General features: G+C 44.8%; 2 protein-coding genes across 4 annotated transcripts in view; one reads left to right on the top strand and one right to left on the bottom strand.

Annotated features, from left to right (window-relative positions):
* XXYLT1 (xyloside xylosyltransferase 1) overlaps positions 1-20,924 on the bottom strand; it is a 200,314-nt gene that overhangs the window by 113,150 nt on the left and 66,240 nt on the right. The gene's annotated exons all lie outside the window — the stretch shown is intronic.
* On the top strand, positions 5,080-6,847 carry LOC104657006 (elongation factor 1-alpha 1). The gene has a single exon (XM_010356717.2). It carries the CDS (start codon positions 5,152-5,154, stop codon positions 6,538-6,540), a length of 1,389 nt encoding a protein of 462 aa, XP_010355019.1. The 5' UTR covers positions 5,080-5,151; the 3' UTR covers positions 6,541-6,847.

Genomic DNA, 20,924 nt, shown 5'->3' with positions numbered 1-20,924 from the left:
GAATGCTCAGTGTCTTTGAACTTAGACTAAAGAATGGAAAAAGCAGCTCAGGGAATATTCCATCATGATCATCTGATTGCTGGAACATGAAACTTGGAGCACATCTGCAGTGAAATGGGGGAGGAATAAAGATACTGAAAGGACATTCTCCAGAACCATGAGGACAGAAAGACTTCAGCAGAAAATAGGCCACTAGTATTTCGGGGTCCTGCTTCAGGAACAAAACGATGGTCCAGAGAGGTTTAGGACTGGTTTTTGTTTTTCACTTTGATTTCTGAGGTCACTGAAGAACCATGGGTAATAAGGTCAATTTGTGATTTATAAAAACCAGCTTTCTGACTTAAGAGCTGCGGCACACATTATTTTAGACCCTGAGGTCATGTTAGTCACTGGTGTTGGGCTGGCCTGGCCTGAGGAGCAGGTCGACATCCCCTCCGGGTGCTGAGGGACACAATGGGGACAGTATCTTCACTTTCTTCCTTCTGGTCCTTCCTGAGTGCCTGCAAGTGAGCTCTAACCCTGACTTCTCTAAAAGAGGCTCACACCCCCACCGACATACCTGGGCACCCCCACTCCTTGCACACACACCAGAGGCCTCTCCCTCCCCTTTCCCACCTCTCTTCAATCACTTTCACTCAGACCTTTCTTTTCCTGTGCATGCTGCCTGCTCCCTTGGCCCTCCCTTGGCTCTGAAGACCAGTCCACAGCTTTCTGGCTCCAGGGTCCCTGGGACACCTACCACGAGCTCTCAACCTCCCCTCTCACCTAAGAAGTCCAGGCACTTTGCTCCTAAGTGCCTGGACCGCCTCCTCAGCTGCCTTCTGCTACATGATCAAGTTTCCCCAGAACTGAAAGCCACTACAGCGCTGCTCCCAGACATGACATTCCCCTCTTCAACACCTGCCACTGCTGGTTCCCTCACCACAACCTGACAAACAGAACTCCTCACTGAGCTTCACTGTGCTCTCCAGGGATCCTCAAGTCCAGACCATTTTTTCAGGTCCATCCCACAGAAGAACGCATGAACAAGTGCTTAAGTCACCAGATGAACATGCAAACCATGTTACTCCATTGGTTAAAATGCCACCAATGGTTGCAAATCCCACTGTGCCCAGGATAAAGTCCCCAATCCCTGGCACAGCTTTCAAGGTACTGAATAGCCTGACTCACCGACCCCTCCAGGCCTGGGTGTGCTCCAGGCAGCTAAGGCTTCAGCTTCCAGGGCACATCAAGCTCCTTCCACCCGCAAAGCTTTTCCACTCACTACGCTCTCGGCCTCAACTACTCTTCTTCCTCTGTGTCTTGGCCTGGCTAAGTCCCATTCACTTGTCTCACGCTCTGGAGGAAGCCTTTAGTAACAGTCCCCACCCCACACCCTGAATCCCCCATCGGGCAGCACCTGGACTTTCCCTTCATTGCCCTTATTGCAGCTGTTCCCGTTATCTCGTTCATGTCTATCTTCACTGAGGACAGAGACTGACTCCATCTGTTTTTCTAACCCCCATGTCCCTAGCACCTAGCCAAGATTTGGCTCACAGGTGAAACTGAATAAATCTTCGCTGAGTGAGTGACGTGCTGGTGGTAACCTCTCCATGGACCTGGGTCCTCTAACCCACAACACTGGCTGAAGCTTTTTTTTTTTTTTTTTTCGAAACAGAGTCTTGCTCTGTCACGCAGGCAGGAGTGCAGTGGTGTGATCTCAGCTCACTGCAACCTCCACCTCCTGGGTTCAAGTGATTCTCCTGCCTCAGCCTTCTCAGTAGCTGGGATTACAGGCACCCACCACCACACCCAGCTAATTTTTATACTTTTAATAGAGACGGGGTTTCACCATCTTGGCCCAGCTGGTCTCGAACTCCTGACCTCGTGATGCACCCGCCTTGGCCTCCCAAAGTGCTGGGATTAAAGGCGTGGGCCACCATGCCTGGCCAGTTGAAGCTTTGCTTCTCACTTCTCCCAACTGTCTCTTCTGTGTCCCTTCTCTTGATACCAGCCTCCACTGTTGTTATTAATATTCATTTGATTTTTTTTTTCTGAAAATTCCAATTTATCTGTATAGTGCTGTGAGGAGCCCTAAGAATACAGTCAATCAATCAGACAGGCAATCTCCTCCTAATAACTTGTCCTAGTGTTTACTGGAGCAACTGAAGAGCTGAAACAAGGGGAAAGAAATGGGATTCCACCCCTGGCAATTACTCCTTTAAGCTTCTTTGATTTTAATTGCTTCGCATGCACGTTGAGGTAGAGTCCCAGTTGATTGAAACTTTTTTCATTTGCAGCTAGAAGTGAATGATTCAGGCTGCATTCCACTGAACATGCTCTTAATATTATGGAGAGACCCAGGGCTGAGGACATGCCTGGACATGATTAACAAAGTTGTGCATTTGTAAATTAGATGAATTCCAGGAAATATTTAAAAACTCCCTTTCTTCCTAAACACTTCAAAGAGGTGTCCTTGTTTATTTTCAACCTTTTACTCCCAACCATTTTTTAAAAAATGTAAATCCCTCCTCTCTCATGAAGGCTCTACAAAAGAAAGCCACTGTGATATGAAGTCCATCCAAAGACATGCGTTCAATTAACATCTCAACGAGCTTGCTTGGCTCTACATTTAGATGTGAGAGTAAACATCTGACTCTGGAGAAGGACTCATCCCAGAGACACCACTCCTGAACAGGAAAAAAGTCTAGAGGATGGAATTAAATTAGTTTAGCTCCCAAAAGAATAGTTAATAGAAATAGTCTCTAGCCAGCTAGCCACACATACAGGACTTGCTCTTTACTCCTTGGAGAAGAAAATCCAGGGAATGAGGCTGAAACAATCCTCTGTGCTGCCCAGAGGTAGGGCTCGAACACCGGACCAAATTGAGGACTAGCGAAAACAGGTCTGGAGTGGAAGCAGCTTTCCATAAGACACACCCACTAATGTGCCACGTCAGCTTACCATTGCCATGGCAACACCCAGAAGTTACTGCCCTTTCCATGGCAATAACCTGACAACCAGAAGTTACCACCCTCATCCTAGAAATTTCTGCATAAACTACCCCTGAATTTGCATATAATTAAAACAGGTATACATATGAAGGCAGAATTACTGCTGAGCTGATTACTCTAGGCATGCTGAATACTCTAGGTACTCCTCAAGGAGCAGTACCTCTGCTGCTGCTGCTGCTGTGTACTGGCCATTTCAATAAAAGTTGCTGCTTAACACCACTGGTGCACTCTCGAATTCTTTCCTATGGGGAGCCAAGAACCATCCTGGGCTAAGCCCCAATTTGGGGGCTTGCTTGTCCTGCATCTTAACTGCTAGCTCCCGTCCACTGTGTGGTATCTCAGAATCACAGACCCTTAAGGTTGAATGGCAACATTTCTTCCAGTTTCCACACCACTGCTCCATTTCCCGCCACAGCCAACTTTGTGTCAACATTAAGCATTTGCACAAAAATGTTGTGACAATATGACAGAGATGCAGAACCAGGAGGTGCAGCCTCATACAGTAACATCCGATGGGTATGGGTTTAAGCTCTGCTCTAGCTTTCACCAGGTGTGTGATCTTGAGTCACTAGATTTCTTTTGAGCCTCATTTTCCTCACACAGTGATAACATCGAAGAATAAGAATACTCATATCCATTGAGCACTCACTATGTGCCAGTCACGACACCGAGTAATTTATATTGATTAACTTATTCAAATCTCCCAAGAACTTCATGAGGTGGATACTACATTATTTCCACTGATATAGTAACATATGTGACGTGCCCACTAAGCTACATAGACACACGGCAACCTCTAGGAATCCAGGGCTTAATTTGCTTTTAAAATAAAAACCAAATTATCAAAATAAAAACAAAAGATTAAAAAAGTACCAAGTACTTAAAAAAAGAAAAGTACTAAGCAAAGTCATCAATGACCACCCATTGCAAGTGAGACAGACATCATAACTTGTCCCAGACAAGTTACTAAACAAACAAAACAGCAACAACAACCATTAGAGCGAAAATACCGGAAATTGGAGTTTGACATAATATCAAAACATCCCATTTTCAACAAAAATAGTTCTAAGAGCTGTAAAAAACAGGAACGTGTGACCCACACTCAGGAAATAATAGAAACTTATTTTTTAATGTATCCAGATGTTGGATTTAGCAGACAAATGCTTCAAAGCAGATATTATAAATACATCCAAAGAACTAAAGGAAAACATGTTTAAAGAATTAAAGGAAAGCATGATAATAATGAATACACAAAGTGTTTCAACAGAGACCTTTTTTTTAAAGAACCAAATGAAAATCCTAGAGTTAGTTCAATAACTGCAATGAAAAGCTCACTAAAGGGACCCAACAGAAGATTCAAGGTGGCAAAAGAATCAATTCACTTGTACCTAAATAGAAATTATCCAGTCTGAAGAACAGAAAAAAAATCGAAGAAAAATGAACCAAGACACCTGTGGGACAATTTCAAACATACCAATATACATGCAATGGGAGACCTAGAAGGAGCAGAGAAAGACAAAACAGGTGAAACAAATTTATAGAGAAAAATGACAGAAAATTTCCCAAACTTGATGTAAAACATTAATCTGCACATCCAAGGAACTCAACAGACCCCAAGTAGGATAAATACAAAGAGGTCTCTACCTAGACACAGTATAATCAAACCTGTGAAAGACAAAGAGAAAAAAAAAAAGTCTTGAAAGCAGCAAGAGAAAAACAACTCGTTATGCACAAAGGCATTTCAATATGCTTAATGGCTGCCTTCTCATTAGAAATGATGGAGACCAGAGGCAATGTGATGACATATTCAAAGTATTGAAATCAAAAAGAAAACATCAACCAAGAATTCCGTATATAGCAAAACAATTCTTCAGAAATGCAAAAAAAGAATATTTCTGTATAAACAAAGACAGAGAACAAACTGTTTGCAGATTTACCTTATAAGACATACTAAATGAAGCTGGGCATGGTGGCTCATCCCTGTCATCCCAGCACTCTGGGAAGCCAATGAAGACAGATCACTCGAGGTCAGGAGTTCAAGACTAGCCTGGCCAACACGGTAAAACCCAGCCTCCACTAAAAATACGAAAGTTCGCTTTTTCGCAACGGGTTTGCCGCCAGAACAGAGGTGTCGTGAAAACTACCCCTAAAAGCCAAAATGGGAAAGGAAAAGACTCATATCAACATTGTCGTCATTGGACACGTAGATTCGGGCAAGTCCACCACTACTGGCCATCTGATCTACAAATGCGGTGGCATCGACAAAAGAACCATTGAAAAATTTGAGAAGGAGGCTGCTGAGATGGGAAAGGGCTCCTTCAAGTATGCCTGGGTCTTGGATAAACTGAAAGCTGAGCGGGAACGTGGTATCACCATTGATATCTCCTTGTGGAAATTTGAGACCAGCAAGTATTATGTGACTATCATTGATGCCCCAGGACACAGAGACTTCATCAAAAACATGATTACAGGGACATCTCAGGCTGACTGTGCTGTCCTAATTGTTGCTGCTGGTGTTGGTGAATTTGAAGCTGGTATCTCCAAGAATGGGCAGACCCGAGAGCATGCTCTTCTGGCTTACACACTGGGTGTGAAACAACTAATTGTTGGTGTTAACAAAATGGATTCCACTGAGCCACCCTACAGCCAGAAGAGATACGAGGAAATTGTTAAGGAAGTCAGCACTTACATTAAGAAAATTGGCTACAACCCCGACACAGTAGCATTTGTGCCAATTTCTGGTTGGAATGGTGACAACATGCTGGAGCCAAGTGCTAACATGCCTTGGTTCAAGGGATGGAAGGTCACCCGTAAGGATGGCAATGCCAGTGGAACCACGCTGCTTGAGGCTCTGGACTGCATCCTACCACCAACTCGTCCAACTGACAAGCCCTTGCGCCTGCCTCTCCAGGATGTCTACAAAATTGGTGGTATTGGTACTGTTCCTGTTGGCCGAGTGGAGACTGGTGTTCTCAAACCCGGTATGGTGGTCACCTTTGCTCCAGTCAACGTAACGACTGAAGTAAAATCTGTCGAAATGCACCATGAAGCTTTGAGTGAAGCTCTTCCTGGGGACAACGTGGGCTTTAATGTCAAGAATGTGTCTGTCAAGGATGTTCGTCGTGGCAACGTTGCTGGTGACAGCAAAAACGACCCACCAATGGAAGCAGCTGGCTTCACTGCTCAGGTGATTATCCTGAACCATCCAGGCCAAATAAGTGCTGGCTATGCCCCTGTGTTGGATTGCCACACGGCTCACATTGCATGCAAGTTTGCTGAGCTGAAGGAAAAGATTGATCGCCGTTCTGGTAAAAAACTGGAAGATGGCCCTAAATTCTTGAAGTCTGGTGATGCTGCCATTGTTGATATGGTTCCTGGCAAGCCTATGTGTGTTGAGAGCTTCTCAGACTATCCACCTTTGGGTCGCTTTGCTGTTCGTGATATGAGGCAGACAGTTGCGGTGGGTGTCATCAAAGCAGTGGACAAGAAGGCTGCTGGAGCTGGCAAGGTCACCAAGTCTGCCCAGAAAGCTCAGAAGGCTAAATGAATATTATCCCTAATACCTGCCACCCCACTCTTAATCAGTGGTGGAAGAACGGTCTCAGAACTGTTTGTTTCAATTGGCCATTTAAGTTTAGTAGTAAAAGACTGGTTAATGATAACAATGCATCGTAAAACCTTCAGAAGGAAAGGAGAATGTTTTGTGGACCACTTTGGTTTTCTTTTTTGCGTGTGGCAGTTTTAAGTTATTAGTTTTTAAAATCAGTACTTTTTAATGGAAACAACTTGACCAAAAATTTGTCACAGAATTTTGAGACCCATTAAAAAAGTTTAATGAGAAAAAAAAAAAAAAATACGAAAGTTCACCAGCCTTGGTGGCGTGCACCTGTAGTCTCAGCTACACGGGAGGCTGGGGAAAGATAATCACTTGAACCCAGGAGGCAGGGGTTGCAGTGAGCCGAGTTGTGCTGCCGCACTCCAGCCTGGGTGATGAAGTGAGACTGTCTCAAAACAAAAAAAAAAACCTAAATGAAATCCTTCAGGCTGAAAGGAAATGATGGCAGATGGTACCTTGTGTCCTCCACAGGAAGAAATAAAGAGCACCAAAAATGTTAAATATATGTACTAATATAAAAGATTGAATATATTTTTCTTATTTCTTAACTTTTTAAAAAGATGTGTAAGTTTGGATAAAGCAGAAATTACAACACTGGGTTGTTGGGTTTATAACATATATAAACATAATAAATATGAAAAAATAGTATGGAAGGGGAAAGAATGGTGCTTTATGGGAGCAAACTTTCTGTTTTATAGGAATTAAGTTCTTATTAATCTGAAGTAAATGGTGATAAATTAAAATGCATATTGTGAGCCCTAGGGAATCACAAAAAAAATTTTTTAAATACAGTTAAAAAATCAAAAGAATTAAAATGGTACACTAAAATATATATATTTAACATAAAAGAAGGCTATCAAAACATAACAGAGGTATGAAAAAGGAAGAAGGCATACAGAAAAATAATAACAAAATGTCAAATGTAAACCCAGCCAAATCAATTAATTATATTAAATATGAATGGTCTCAACACTCTTAAAGAAAGGCAGGGATTGTCAGATTGGATTTTTAAAAAGTATACTCAGACTACAGTTGACCCTTGAACAACACAAGTTTGAACTGTGTGGATTCACTTAAATGTGAATTTTTTTTCAATAAAAGTTATACCAAGTGTGCCTACCTCTCCTGCCTCCCCTTCCACCTCCTCCACCTCTGCCACCCCTGAGAAAGAAGACCAATCTCTCCTCTTTCCCTTCTCATTCTATTCAACATGAAGATGACAAAGATAAAGATCTTTATGATCTGCTTCTATTTAACAAATAGTAAATATATTTTCGCCTTCTTCTGATTTTCTTAAAAATTTTTTCTTTTCTCTAGTTCACTTTATTATAAGAATACAGTATATAATCTATGTAACATACAGAATATGTGTTAATTGACTGTTTATGTTATTGGTAAGGATCCAAGTCAAAAGTAGGCTATTAGTATTTAACTTTGGGGGAAGTCAAAAGTTACAGGGGGTTGGCACCCCAACCCCCATGTTGTTCAAAGGCCAACTGCATACGCTATCTACAAATGACACACTTTAGATTCAAAGACACATACCAGGTTTAAAGTTTTAAAAAATGGAAAAAGCTACACCATGCATACAATAACCATACAATAGCTTGAGTAGCTGTATTAAAAAGAGACAAAACAGACTTTGCAACGAGATCATTAAAGATAAAGAGAGACATTTCAAAATTATAAAAGGGCCAATACATCAGCAAGATTTAAGAATTACATGTGCCTATGCACCTAAAAACAGATCTCCCAAATCCACAAAGCAACAACTGACAGAACTGAAAGGAGAAATAGAGAATTCAACAATTATAGTTGGAGATTTCAATACCCTACTCTTGATAGTTGATGGAACAGAATATTAGCAAGGATGCAGAAGACTTAATACAATCAAGCAACTTAACCTAACTGACATATATGGAATACTCTGCCTAATGATTGCAAAATACACATTCTGCACATTGAAGAACACACGGAACATCCATTCCCTGAGACAGACTATACACTAGGCCACAAAACAAGTCACAATAAATTTAAAATGTTCGAGGCCAGGGACAGTGGCTCATGCCTGTAATCTAGCACTATAGGAGGCTGAGGCAGGTAGATCACTTTGATCAGGAGTTCAAGACCAACTTGGCCGACATGGTGAAACCCCGTATCCACTAAACAAATAAAAAAATTCGCCAGGCGTGGTGGCATGTACCTGTAGTCCCAGCTACTTGGGAGGCTGAGGCTGTAGAATTGCTTGAACCCAGGAAGTGGAGGTTGCAGTGGGCCAAGATCACGCCACTGCACTTCAGCCTGGGTAACAGAGTGAGACTCTGTCTCAAGAAAAAAAAATTAAATAATTTTATCAATTCTTTGAAAAAATCTTTCAGAAAAGGAACACTTCCCAACTCATTCTATGCATCAAAAGAGAGCACAAGAAAACTGTAATTCTTAAGCTCTATCAACATAAAAAGAATTACATAGAATAGCTAAGTGAAGATTTATCCCAGGAATGCATGGCTGGTATAACATCTGAAATTAATGTAATACCCACAGACAACTGTCATATGTAAATTGTGAGAGACTGAATCCTTTCCTCCAAAGGTTGGGAACAAGGCAAGGATGTCTGCTATTGCCACTTCTATTCCACACTGTCCTGGAGGTTCTAGCTAGTGGAATAAGGCAAAAAATAAAATGAATTAACTAAAAGCGTCATATTGGAAAGGAAGACGCAAACTGTCTTTATTTACAGATGACATAATCCTGTATGTTAAAAATCTCAAGGAATCCACACAGGAAAAGGAGTTTAACAAGATTTCAGGACATAAAATCAATCACACTTTTATATACTAACAACAAAACAATCAAAAATGAAATTAAAAAAAAATCCATTCCTGGCCAGGCACGGTGGCTCACACCTGTAATCCCAGCACTTTGGGAGGCCAAAGTGGGCAGATCACCTGAAGTCAGGAGTTCAAGATCAGCCTGGCCAACATGGTGAAACCCTGTCTCTACTAAAAATACAAAAAAGTTAGCCAGGAGTGGTGGTGGGCGCCTGTAATCCCAGCTACTCAGGAGGCTGAGGCAGGAGAATCGCTTGAACCTGGGAGACGGAGGTTGCAGTGAGTGGAGATCACACCACTGCACTCCAGCTTGGGCCACAGAGCGAGACTCCGTCTCAAAAAAAAGTCATTCCTAAAATAATAAAATACTTATGAATGGGCCGGGCGCGGTGGCTCAAGCCTATAATCCCAGCACCTTGGGAGGCCAAGACGGGCAGATCACGAGGTCAGGAGATCGAGACCATCCTGGCTAACATGGTGAAACCCCGTCCCTACTAAAAAAAAATACAAAAAACTAGCCAGGCGAGGTGGCGGGTGCCTGTAGTCCCAGCTCCTCGGGAGGCTGAGGCAGGAGAATGGCTTGAATCCGGGAGGCGGAGCTTGCAGTGAGCTGAGATCTGGCCACTGCACTCCAGCCTGGGTGACAGAGCAAGACTCCGTCTCAAAAAAAAAAAAACTTATGAATAAACTTAATAAAAGGAGTACAAGACTCACATACTAACAACTGCAAAACACTGCTGAGAAAACTAAAGATCTAAATAGACGGAGAGACATTTCATGTTCATGAATTTGAAGGCTCAATATTGTTAAGATGGGAATTCCTCCCAGACTGATCTATAAATTACTATCAAAATCCCAGCAGACTTTTTGGTAGAAATTGACGAATTGATCCTAAAATGTATATGGAAATGCAAAAACTTAGAAAAGCCAAAACAATTTTGAATAATAACAAAGTTGGAAAATTCATACTACTTGATCTTAAAAATAACTACAAAGCCACAGAAATCCAGATGGTGTGATACTGACTCAAGGAAAGGCATATAGATCAAGGCAATAAAATTGGGAATTCAGAAATAAATCCTCACATTTATAGTCAACTGATTTTCAACAAAAATGTGAAGGTAATTACTATTATTTATCACTATTGTAATTCAATGGGTAAAGGATAGTCAATTAGATGCACAAATGCAAAAAAATTAATAAAAGAAAAGAACCTAGACCTTTATCTCACATCATACATAAAAATTAACTCAAAATGGATCATAGATCTAAATGTAATCGCTAAAACTATAAAACTTCTAGGAAAAAAATGTTGGAGAAAATCTTTCTGACCTTGGGTTAGGCAAAGAATTCTTAGATAATGACACAAAAAACCCTATGCATACAAGAAAAAAATTGATAAATTGAACTTCCACATTAAAAATTTTGTGCATAAAAATAAATCAACATTAAAATGAAGATAAGCCACAGACTGGGAGAAAAATATTTGTAAATCAATATATCTTATAAAGAACTTGCATCCAGATTATATAAAGAATGCTTGCAACTCAGTAAGAAGACACCCCAATTAATATATATCTATAAAAAAAACCCAATTAATATATCTATTCAGATATTTCACCAAAGATTGCAAAGGGCTAACAAGAACGTGAAAAGATGCTTCACTTGACTAGTATTTAAGAAAATGTAAATTAAATGAGATACCTTTATACACCCACTAGAATGGCTGTAATAAAAAGACTGACAATAGCAAGCGTTAGAGAGGATGTGGAAAAACTGGAGCCCTCATGCATCCCAGAAGTGAATATAAATAGGTACAAGCACTTGAGAAAACGGGCAGTTTCTTTCAAAGTTAAACATAAATTTCCCATACTACCCAGCAATTCTACTCCTAGGAATTTACCCAATAAGCATGAAAATAGATGTTCACACAAAGATAATGTTCATAACAGCATTATTCATAATAGCTCCAAAGTGAGACTGGTCCAAGCGTCCATCAACTAACAAATACATGAACAAAACGTGGGATAGCCACACAATGGAACACTTGTAACAAATTTAAAGGAATAAATGACAGATACATGCTACAACACGGATGAACCTCAAGAACAACATTATGCTAAGAACCCAGGTGGAAAAGATTATATATTGTATGATTCCATTTATATGAAATTTCCAGAAAGGGCAAATTCAGAGAACCAAAAAGCAGATCAGTGATTGCCCAGGGCTAGGATAGGAACAGAGATGAACTTCAAACAAGCATAGGAAACATTTGGAGGAATGGAAAGGTTCTAAATCCGAATTGTGGTCATGGTTAAGTACGTCTCTAAATTTACTAAAACCACAGAATTGTGCATTTACAATGAATGAATGCTATGGTATATAAACTGTACCTCAACAAAGCTGTTTTTTTTTTTTTTAAAAAGGACAATGTACATAAAAATTATCTTTAAACCATAAAACATAGCAGCTGTTATTACAAGGGCTGTTGACGTTAAACGCTATGGTGCCAGGCCTGACGTGAAGTACTATGGAGGGCCACTGAGAACCCTCCAGTGACAAAGCTGGCTACAGTTCTCATAAACGTTCTCTTAAATGAATTCCTATAAAGCGCTTAGAACAATGCCTGGGTCTTAATAAGCCTTGAGTATTAGCAGTTATTATTATTACAGTCATACTCAATGCCATTGTTATTACCAGCAAGACATGCCTGCCTTGAAGTGCTCTGAAAGGTGGCCTGGCTGCCCCAGGGGTGGTCGCCATGGATTCCTTCCTCAGAGTCGCTCAAGTGCCCAGGACTGTTCCAGTCAGAAGTTCCACCGAGAAGTGGCCGCAGTTCTTCCACTGGGCACAGCCTCTTTCAGCTTTAAAAAAATAAAAGGCATCTTTTTTCTATGTGTTCCTTTGTTCCTGGAACCATCTAGATCCCTGGGGAGAGGCCACCCGTGGTTTGTTGTAAATGAAAGGGATTCATGAATGAAAAGCTTTTGTGCCCTGGTCCCTTCACTCTGGCAGTTCCCCTACGACCCATCCCGGGAACTCCATTCATACAGCTCTCAGGAACAGCTCCGAGGGCCCAGGCAGTGCCGTGCTGGGAATGTTCTTCCTGCACCCCAGCTGGAGCCCCTTCCAGTAGGCTCACCCCTCTGGCTGGCAGGAGGTCAGCACTGCTGGCCACACCTGCCACGGTCTAGACGCAGTCTTGTTGCATTCAAGTATCCAATGAGCTCCAGTGAGCCTGAGCCTCGTCAGGACCTCCAAGCCACAGTCCCTCTTTCTCTTCACTGCCTCAGTCTCCCTGCCTGGCACTGCCATTCCCTCCAGGCTAGCTCGAGGTTGCAGCTTGCTTGCCCAGGTCACCTGCCACTGCCAGTCTTCAAGGCCCCTCAATGCTGGCTTCTTCAACCACCCAGGAAGCAGCCAAGCCCTGGAGGACAGCGCCACCCAACAAAACCCTGTGACTGATGGAAACGCTCCACATCTGCGCTGTCCAACAGAGTAGCTGCTGGTCACATGTGGCCACTGAGCACTTGGAATATGGCTAGTGTGACTGAGGAGCTCAATTTTTAATTTTCTTTACTTTTAATTAATTAAACAAAAATGGCCGCATGTGGCTAGCATCTGTCCTATGGGACAACAGAGTTCTGCCAACTGAAAGTGGCCTTGCCATCCTGCAGGGTGCAGCAGGAAGCGGGGCAAGATGCTCCCTAACCCCGTGGCACTCACCCTGCCCTATTCCCCACAGCCTACAGGGTCCTGCTCCCTCCCTATCCCTGGGGCATCACGACTGGGCCAACAAACTCAACGTGTACCCCTGGGGCAATAGGTGTGTGCCCACTGAGAGCTGAGACTGCTCTTGCAGTCAATCTTTCAGCAACAGATCTCAGGGAAAAAAAACATCACCCAGGCAGGGTAGGCGGAGAAAGAGACCAGAGATGAGTCAGGTCGGCGATGAAAATATAGGGAGGGAGAAAGGAGGCCTCTGCCTTCTCTTTTTAAATCTGAAGAGATAAACCGCCTGGAATTTTAACCTGCTTGGGATGCAAACTCAGGGGACCCAATGGTGTAAATGCAAATAGATGTAACAGTTACCTAGGGTAAGAAAAAGAAGATGGCTGAAAATGGCTTTGTACACATTAAAATGCCAAAGTAAAAAGGAATATTGGCTGAGACAAGACTAAACTGGCTATCAGTGTCGGCTAAACAAGTCATTAATTGTCACTTCATTAAAAAAAAAAAAGTAGCGCATTTGAGGTAAGACAGAACAGTTAGCAGGAGGAAAAATCTTTTACACTGGGACTCGCATGTCCTTTTAAAAACCCGGTGTTGTCAATTACCTCAGAGCATAACCACCCTGGAGAGAAAAAAATCAATATGCACTGAGGCAATTATCTTCTGCACTTCTTGGTACTGAATTGGCAATGAGTTTTCATGGCTCCATTAGCGTGTAACTTAAAACAATAGCAGCTAGTCTCCATTTTCCTCTGGGATATTTATTTAAAACAAAAATGTGGCCCGGCATGGTGGCTCACGCCTGTAATCCCAGCACTTTGGGAGGCCAAGGTGGGTGGATCACCTGAGATCAGGAGTTTGAGACCATTCTGGCCAACATGGTGAAACCCTGTCTCTACTAAAAATACAAAAATTAGTCGGGCGTGGTGGTGCACGCCTGTAGTCCCAGCTACTTGGGACGCTGAGGCATGAGAGTTGCTTGAACCTGGGAGGCGGAGGTTGCAGTGAGCCGAGATCGTGCCACTGCACTCCAGCCTGAGCAACAGAGTGAGACTCAGTCTCCAAAAAAAAAAAAAAAAAAAGCTATGTTACTTCAAAGTGTCTTTGAAGGACAGACTGAGAAACCACATAGTGGCATTACAGTGAAATGTTATTCTGATAAATATCCTTCGGAAATAATATTAAGAAACAATATGTACCTGAAGATGTTCACAAGCATCATAGTGTGGCACCATAAAATGGCAACAATTGAAACAATCTAAACAAATTAAAGTCCTATAAAAAAGACAACTACATATCTCCCCCACTCAGGATCACAATTCTCTGCTCCAGCAAAGCTGCCTGGTCAAGTACCAACGACCTTCACATTGCAGATCTAGTCCTCATCCTACTGACCTGTCATCGGCGCTTGACACCACTGGTCAAACCCTCTCTCCAGAAACACTGTCCACTTAGTCTCACGCACTCCCCTCTAGGCCAGCAGCTTATGGAAAAGCGAACCAGAGGCTTCCCACCCAAGGCTCGAGAACAGCTCTACTGGCCTCACCCACCAGTTAACTTCTGCACAAGCCGGAGAGAGAAGCTGACTTCAGCCGTGCCTGGCTCACAGGCTAATCAGGCCTCACCCTCAGCTTTCCCCTACCCACGAAATCGGACTAGCAGACGTGTGACTTATTCACAACAGAAGATAATCCAATAACCACTCAACTGAGGCTTGGGGATATCGCGTCTATCAGGTTTACTCAATTCTGTCTGGCTTGGGTTGTAAAAACGAAGGTGCATTTCCTGACTGTGGAACAACTACTGACACAAACATCTCAGAGGTATGCTTGGGAAGGAAGCGATGCAAACTCAGGGAGCAATAATTGGCATGGGTGATTCATAGCAAGGATGAGTAACTCGGAGGAGGAAGGAGAGTCAAAGAGAAGACTCATGCAAAGTCCAACTTCTCTTCCCACTCCCCCTGAGTTTCAAAAAAGAGTCAGTCAGGAACAAGTTGTCCAGGCACTTTATCCCGGAAGGCCAGGGACCTGAAGAAACAGTTCTAGGCCACGCTATTTCCACAGTAAGAAAAGGCTCTTGGGTACAAATAGTCAAGGGCCTGGGACTCAGGGGAGCTCGGATGTAAAAGCTTCCCAGCTGAAGCCACAGTAACAAAAGCAATAACAGCAAACGCTTACATAGTACTTATTCCATGTACGGTATCATCTAAGTACATATATTAATTCAATTAATTTTCACAAATGGATAGTATTATTTTCAACCAGTAAGCGGCAGAGCTGCATTCAAACCCAGGCAGTGTTTTCTCAGTGCTCATAACTATTACACAACACACAACACAACCTTCAACGACGAACACGTCTATCACCAGAGAACCGTTCTACAGCCTTCACAGGTCATGGCACCCACCGTTCTTCACAGCCATTTCAATGAAAGTGACTCTTTCATCCCAGCGAGCAAAGTATCCCTCCCCTCACCACTGAGAACACTGATGGCTTCGAGAAATCCAGGTTCTCCCATGGGAACGCAAAAACCAATGCTCAAGTTAATAAGTAAATATCGGGAGGCATTTTGCCAGGAACACTGGGAAGAACAAACCTCTGTAATAATCAGCTGATAGAGACTTGCTGCTTAAAAAAAATTTTGATCAACTGCATTACCAGGGAGTGAAATGAATCCGCAAACTGAATGAAGGGCTAGGATATGTGGGTACCACGGCTGGGCCCAGGGAGTCAACACAGGATAGGAATGAGCATGGCCCACGGGAGAGGCCCTGCTGGCAGGGCTAGGAAAGGAGTCCAGACCCAACAAGCAGAGTCCGTTTCCCTGGTCACTGGCTCGGGGTTCGCATCACCACCTTGGGAAAGAGAAACTACCAAAGCGCCTCCAAACCTCCTTTGCGGTTGTGTATACCCACATACAAAAAGAATCTTTCTGCAACCTTCGTAAAGGCCTAGAGCTAAGGAGTCGCATTGGGGTTATCATCTATCTGCTTCCATCAGGATTCCAGGTACCCCTGAAGATGGCTGTCCTGACAAAACTCAGGCTGCAGAGATTCCCAAGCATCGCAGAACACTTGCGTTGGGCCTTAGATAAGTCCCTTCCCTTCCCTGGGTCCCATGTGTCCAGTGAAAATGAGAGCATTAGACTTACGAGCCATGATGGCATTTCCCCAACTGGTGTTTGAGAAACAATGGTCTGTAAGCCATTTAGGATAATGGAGAAAGGAGCATTCCATGTCAAGTTAAGTTGGGACCTGCTGGTTAGTCAGAACAAAACAGACTTCCTAACTGCAATTCTTCTCAAAATCTCCAGCATGATAGTGTACACTGTGACCTCCAAGATGGGGATCTGTGTGTTTCCACAGGAGCGTGGCTCCTGATATGGCGCTCTGGAAAGCCATGAGGCAGTGTGGTTCCTGATCTGGAACGCCATGAGGCAGTGTGGTTCCTGATCTGGAACGCCGTGAGGCAGTGTGGTTCCTGATCTGGAACGCCGTGAGGCAGTGTGGTTCCTGATGTGGAACGCCGTGAGGTAGTGTGGTTCCTGATCTGGAAAGCCGTGAGGCAGTGCAGTTCCTGATCTGGCGCTCTGGAAAGCCATGAGGCAGTGTGGTTCCTGATCTGGAAAGCCGTGAAGCAGTGTGGTTCCTGATCTGGCGCTCTGGAAAGCCGTGAGGCAGTGTGGTTCCTGATCTGGAAAGCCGTGAGGCAGTGTGGTTCCTGATCTGGAAAGCCGTGAAGCAGTGTGGTTCCTGATCTGGAAAGCCGTGAGGCAGTGTGGTTCCTGATCTGGAAAGCCGTGAGGCAGTGTGGTTCCTGATCTGGAAAGCCGTGAGGCAGTGTGGTTCCTGATCTGGAAAGCCGTGAGGCAGTGTGGTTCCTGATCTGGCGCTCTGGAAAGCCGTGAGGCAGTGTGGTTCCTGATCTGGAAAGCCGTGAGGCAGTGTGGTTCCTGATCTGGCGCTCTGGAAAGCCGTGAGGCAGTGTGGTTCCTGATCTGGAAAGCCGTGAGGCAGTGTGGTTCCTGATCTGGCGCTCTGGAAAGCCGTGAGGCAGTGTGGTTCCTGATCTGGAAAGCCGTGAGGCAGTGTGGTTCCTGATCTGGAAAGCCGTGAGGCAGTGTGGTTCCTGATCTGGAAAGCCGTGAGGCAGTGTGGTTCCTGATCTGGAAAGCCGTGAGGCAGTGTGGTTCCTGATCTGGAAAGCCGTGAGGCAGTGTGGTTCCTGATCTGGAAAGCCGTGAGGCAGTGTGGTTCCTGATCTGGAAAGCCGTGAGGCAGTGTGGTTCCTGATCTGGAAAGCCGTGAGGCAGTGTGGTTCCTGATCTGGAAAGCCGTGAGGCAGTGTGGTTCCTGATCTGGAAAGCCGTGAGGCAGTGTGGTTCCTGATCTGGCGCTCTGGAAAGCCGTGAGGCAGTGTGGTTCCTGATCTGGAAAGCCGTGAGGCAGTGTGGTTCCTGATCTGGAAAGCCGTGAGGCAGTGTGGTTCCTGATCTGGAAAGCCGTGAGGCAGTGTGGTTCCTGATCTGGCGCTCTGGAAAGCCATGAGGCAGTGTGGTTCCTGATCTGGAAAGCCGTGAAGCAGTGTGGTTCCTGATCTGGCGCTCTGGAAAGCCGTGAGGCAGTGTGGTTCCTGATCTGGAAAGCCGTGAGGCAGTGTGGTTCCTGATCTGGAAAGCCATGAGGCAGTGTGGTTCCTGATCTGGAAAGCCGTGAGGCAGTGTGGTTCCTGATCTGGAAAGCCGTGAGGCAGTGTGGTTCCTGATCTGGAAAGCCGTGAGGCAGTGTGGTTCCTGATCTGGAAAGCCGTGAGGCAGTGTGGTTCCTGATCTGGAAAGCCGTGAAGCAGTGTGGTTCCTGATCTGGCGCTCTGGAAAGCCGTGAGGTAGTGTGGTTCCTGATCTGGAAAGCCGTGAGGCAGTGTGGTTCCTGATCTGGCGCTCTGGAAAGCCATGAGGCAGTGTGGTTCCTGATCTGGAAAGCCGTGAGGCAGTGTGGTTCCTGATCTGGAAAGCCGTGAGGCAGCGTGGGGAAGAGCCCAGGAGCTGCAGCCATTCTGCCTGGGATTGAACTCCAGCTCTAACCAGCCAGCTGGGTGTCCCTGGCCATGTTACTTGACCGGCTTCTTTATCTGTAAAATGGGATAAATGACTGTTCCCACTCCAAGGGTGGATCACATGAGATAATTCATCCAAGCGCACAGTGGGTTCACTGGTAATAGTAGTGGTGGAAACAATGGTACTGGAATTCCATTACTCCTCTGGAATCAAGCCTGGAAAATGCTCCCCCTAGTACTTACTAAGAGACGTGCAACAGCACATAGCACTTGCCTTTCATGACCAACTTGGTTCCTCCCAGGCAAGGGCTTTGGCGACCAGAGTTCACTGACCTACAATCGGCTGACTCACATGAACACCCTCACGGCCAGTGCGGGGCAGGAATCTAGGACTAGACGGCGACAGCCCCAAACCTGGAAACGTCTGTCTAAATTAGGCGGGAAGAGGGTGCCAAACAGGTCTACTGTGGCTCCGTCAGTTACTTGTTAGTTTAATGATGGCGGTCACTCAGTAGAAAGAGCTGTGGGCCACAAGAAGGAAGGCTGGGCTCTGGCCTGTGGTCCGACGGGAGCTCACGGGTCCGCTGGCTCCGTGCTCTGCCATGAACAGCCCCTCAGGTCTGTCTCCCCACCAGTCAAGTTTAGGAGTGAAGAAAATCAAGCTCTCAACTGGAGATGTACACTGAAGTTACACAAGGTGATTTTCTTGAAATAACCCTGTCCCAGTCCAACCCCAGGCCTACGGAGTCAAAAATCTCTATTTTTACTGTATATAAATTTTATCTTGATTTAAAAAAAAGAAAATCTCTGAGTACTGGAATCCAGGCAGAGTATTTGAGAAAGCTCTCTCGGTAATTCTGATCCATCCTCTTGTTCAGAGTCACTGGCCTGGATAACCACAAGCACCTCTCCCAGAATCTTCTAAGAAGTCCCTGGACTTCAAGTTCCTCTGTGAGGACAGTGTCTAACCCACTGCCTTTTAAATCAGTAGCTAGACAAGGCCAGGATTTCCCTAGAGTGCATGTGAGAAAGGGCCCTCGGTCCCAGGAAAGAGGTGCTCTATCTCTCCTGGGGTCCCCAGCACACACTTTTAACCCTTCTGCTTCTGGGACATTCCTTACAGCTGCCTGTGTCTCTGGGGGTCCATCTCAACCTCTGCCTTTAAGTCATCCCAACGCATCCTCAAACCTGTGCCAACAAAAGCAAGACTCAGACGCTCCTCTCAAATTCTATACTCACTTTATCCCAAGTCCTATTTTGAGGCTATTCCTTGTTGATGATCCCATTTCCGTCGCTCTGGACTCAGAAGCTGTACTGGAGCCTCAGGTTTCTCTGACAAGGCTTGGGTTCACTCTAGCGGCTTTTCACGCTTTTGGCCATGCCAGATAAAACACCCATGCTGGCTGGTCCCTCTAGACCCAACTCCCAGCTGGGCTGATGCACACATTTCAGGGACCGTCTAAATTTCACAGGACCTGAGTGCCCAAGGGATAAAGGCATTATAACCTGAGGCCTAGAAGGACCCAAACCCATGGTATTCTGATTAATTCCAAGTTTGGGACTTAGCTACTTCTCTGCTCCTCCCCTCCATCCGCACAGGAAACTGAGAGCTAACCGACAACCAAGAGTGGACAGGGCCGGGCGTGGTGGCTCACGCCTGTAATCCCAGCAGTTTGGGAGGCCAACGTGGGCAGATCATGAGGTCAGAAATTCAAGACCAGCCTGACCAACATGGAGAAACCCCGTCTCTACTAAAAATACAAAAATTAGCCGGGCGTTGTGGTGTGCACCTGTAATCCCAGCTACTCAGGAGGCTGAGGCAGGAGAATTGCTTGAACCTGGGAGGTGGAGGTTGCAGTGAGCCAAGATCATGCCACTGCACTCCCGCCTGGGCGACAGAGCGAGACTCCGTCTCAAAAAAAAGAGTAGACAAGGACTGACTGAGGCCAACTTCAGACTTGGTCTCTGGAGCACTGAACCCCCACATTGCTCAGTGTAGTCAGAACAAAGAACTATAGAGACTGTCCCCCAGTCACACAGAAACAAAAGATAACAACATTGAGAACTAATCCCCAAACAGACAATGGAATAGGGCAGAGATTTCAATACTATCTTAAAGAGACCAACTAGGTCCCTGGCCAAAAATATAAAAATAAAAAAACTGACAGTAACCTGACAGAATAATTAGCAAATCTAAAAATGTGTCAATCCAAAGATGAACAGAACCTCTAAACGACATTCTGCCCTATATTATACAGTGGACAGGAGACTTGGCCATAAGCTTTAGAACATTCTGGTTCCTCTACCCACCATCTTTCCTCAGCTTTCGCTGCCACATATAAAGACTGCCATGTTGGCCGGGCGCGGTGGCTCAAGCCTGTAATCCCAGCACTTTGGGAGGCCGAGACGGGCGGATCACGAGGTCAGGAGATAGAGACCATCCTGGCTAACACGGTGAAACCCCGTCTCTACTAAAAAATACAAAAAAAAACTAGCCAGGCGAGGTGGCGGGCGCCTGTAGTCCCAGCTACTCGGGAGGCTGAGGCAGGAGAATGGCGGGAACCCGGGAGGCGGAGCTTGCAGTGAGCTGAGATCTGGCCAGTGCACTCTAGCTTGGGTGACAGAGCGAGACTCTGTCTCAAAGAAAAAAAAAAAAAAAAAAAAAAAAACTGCTATGTCTACCAGCAGCCCCAGA

The sequence above is a fragment of the Rhinopithecus roxellana genome, chromosome 1 (assembly GCF_007565055.1).
Source record: "Rhinopithecus roxellana isolate Shanxi Qingling chromosome 1, ASM756505v1, whole genome shotgun sequence".
NCBI lineage: Eukaryota > Metazoa > Chordata > Mammalia > Primates > Cercopithecidae > Rhinopithecus > Rhinopithecus roxellana.
This window is presented reverse-complemented; position numbering and strand designations above follow the sequence as displayed.

Coding starts and splice junctions, on each gene's coding strand:
- LOC104657006 (XM_010356717.2), top strand. CDS start 5,152: ATGGGAAAGGAAAAGACTCATATCAACATTGTCGTCATTGGACACGTA.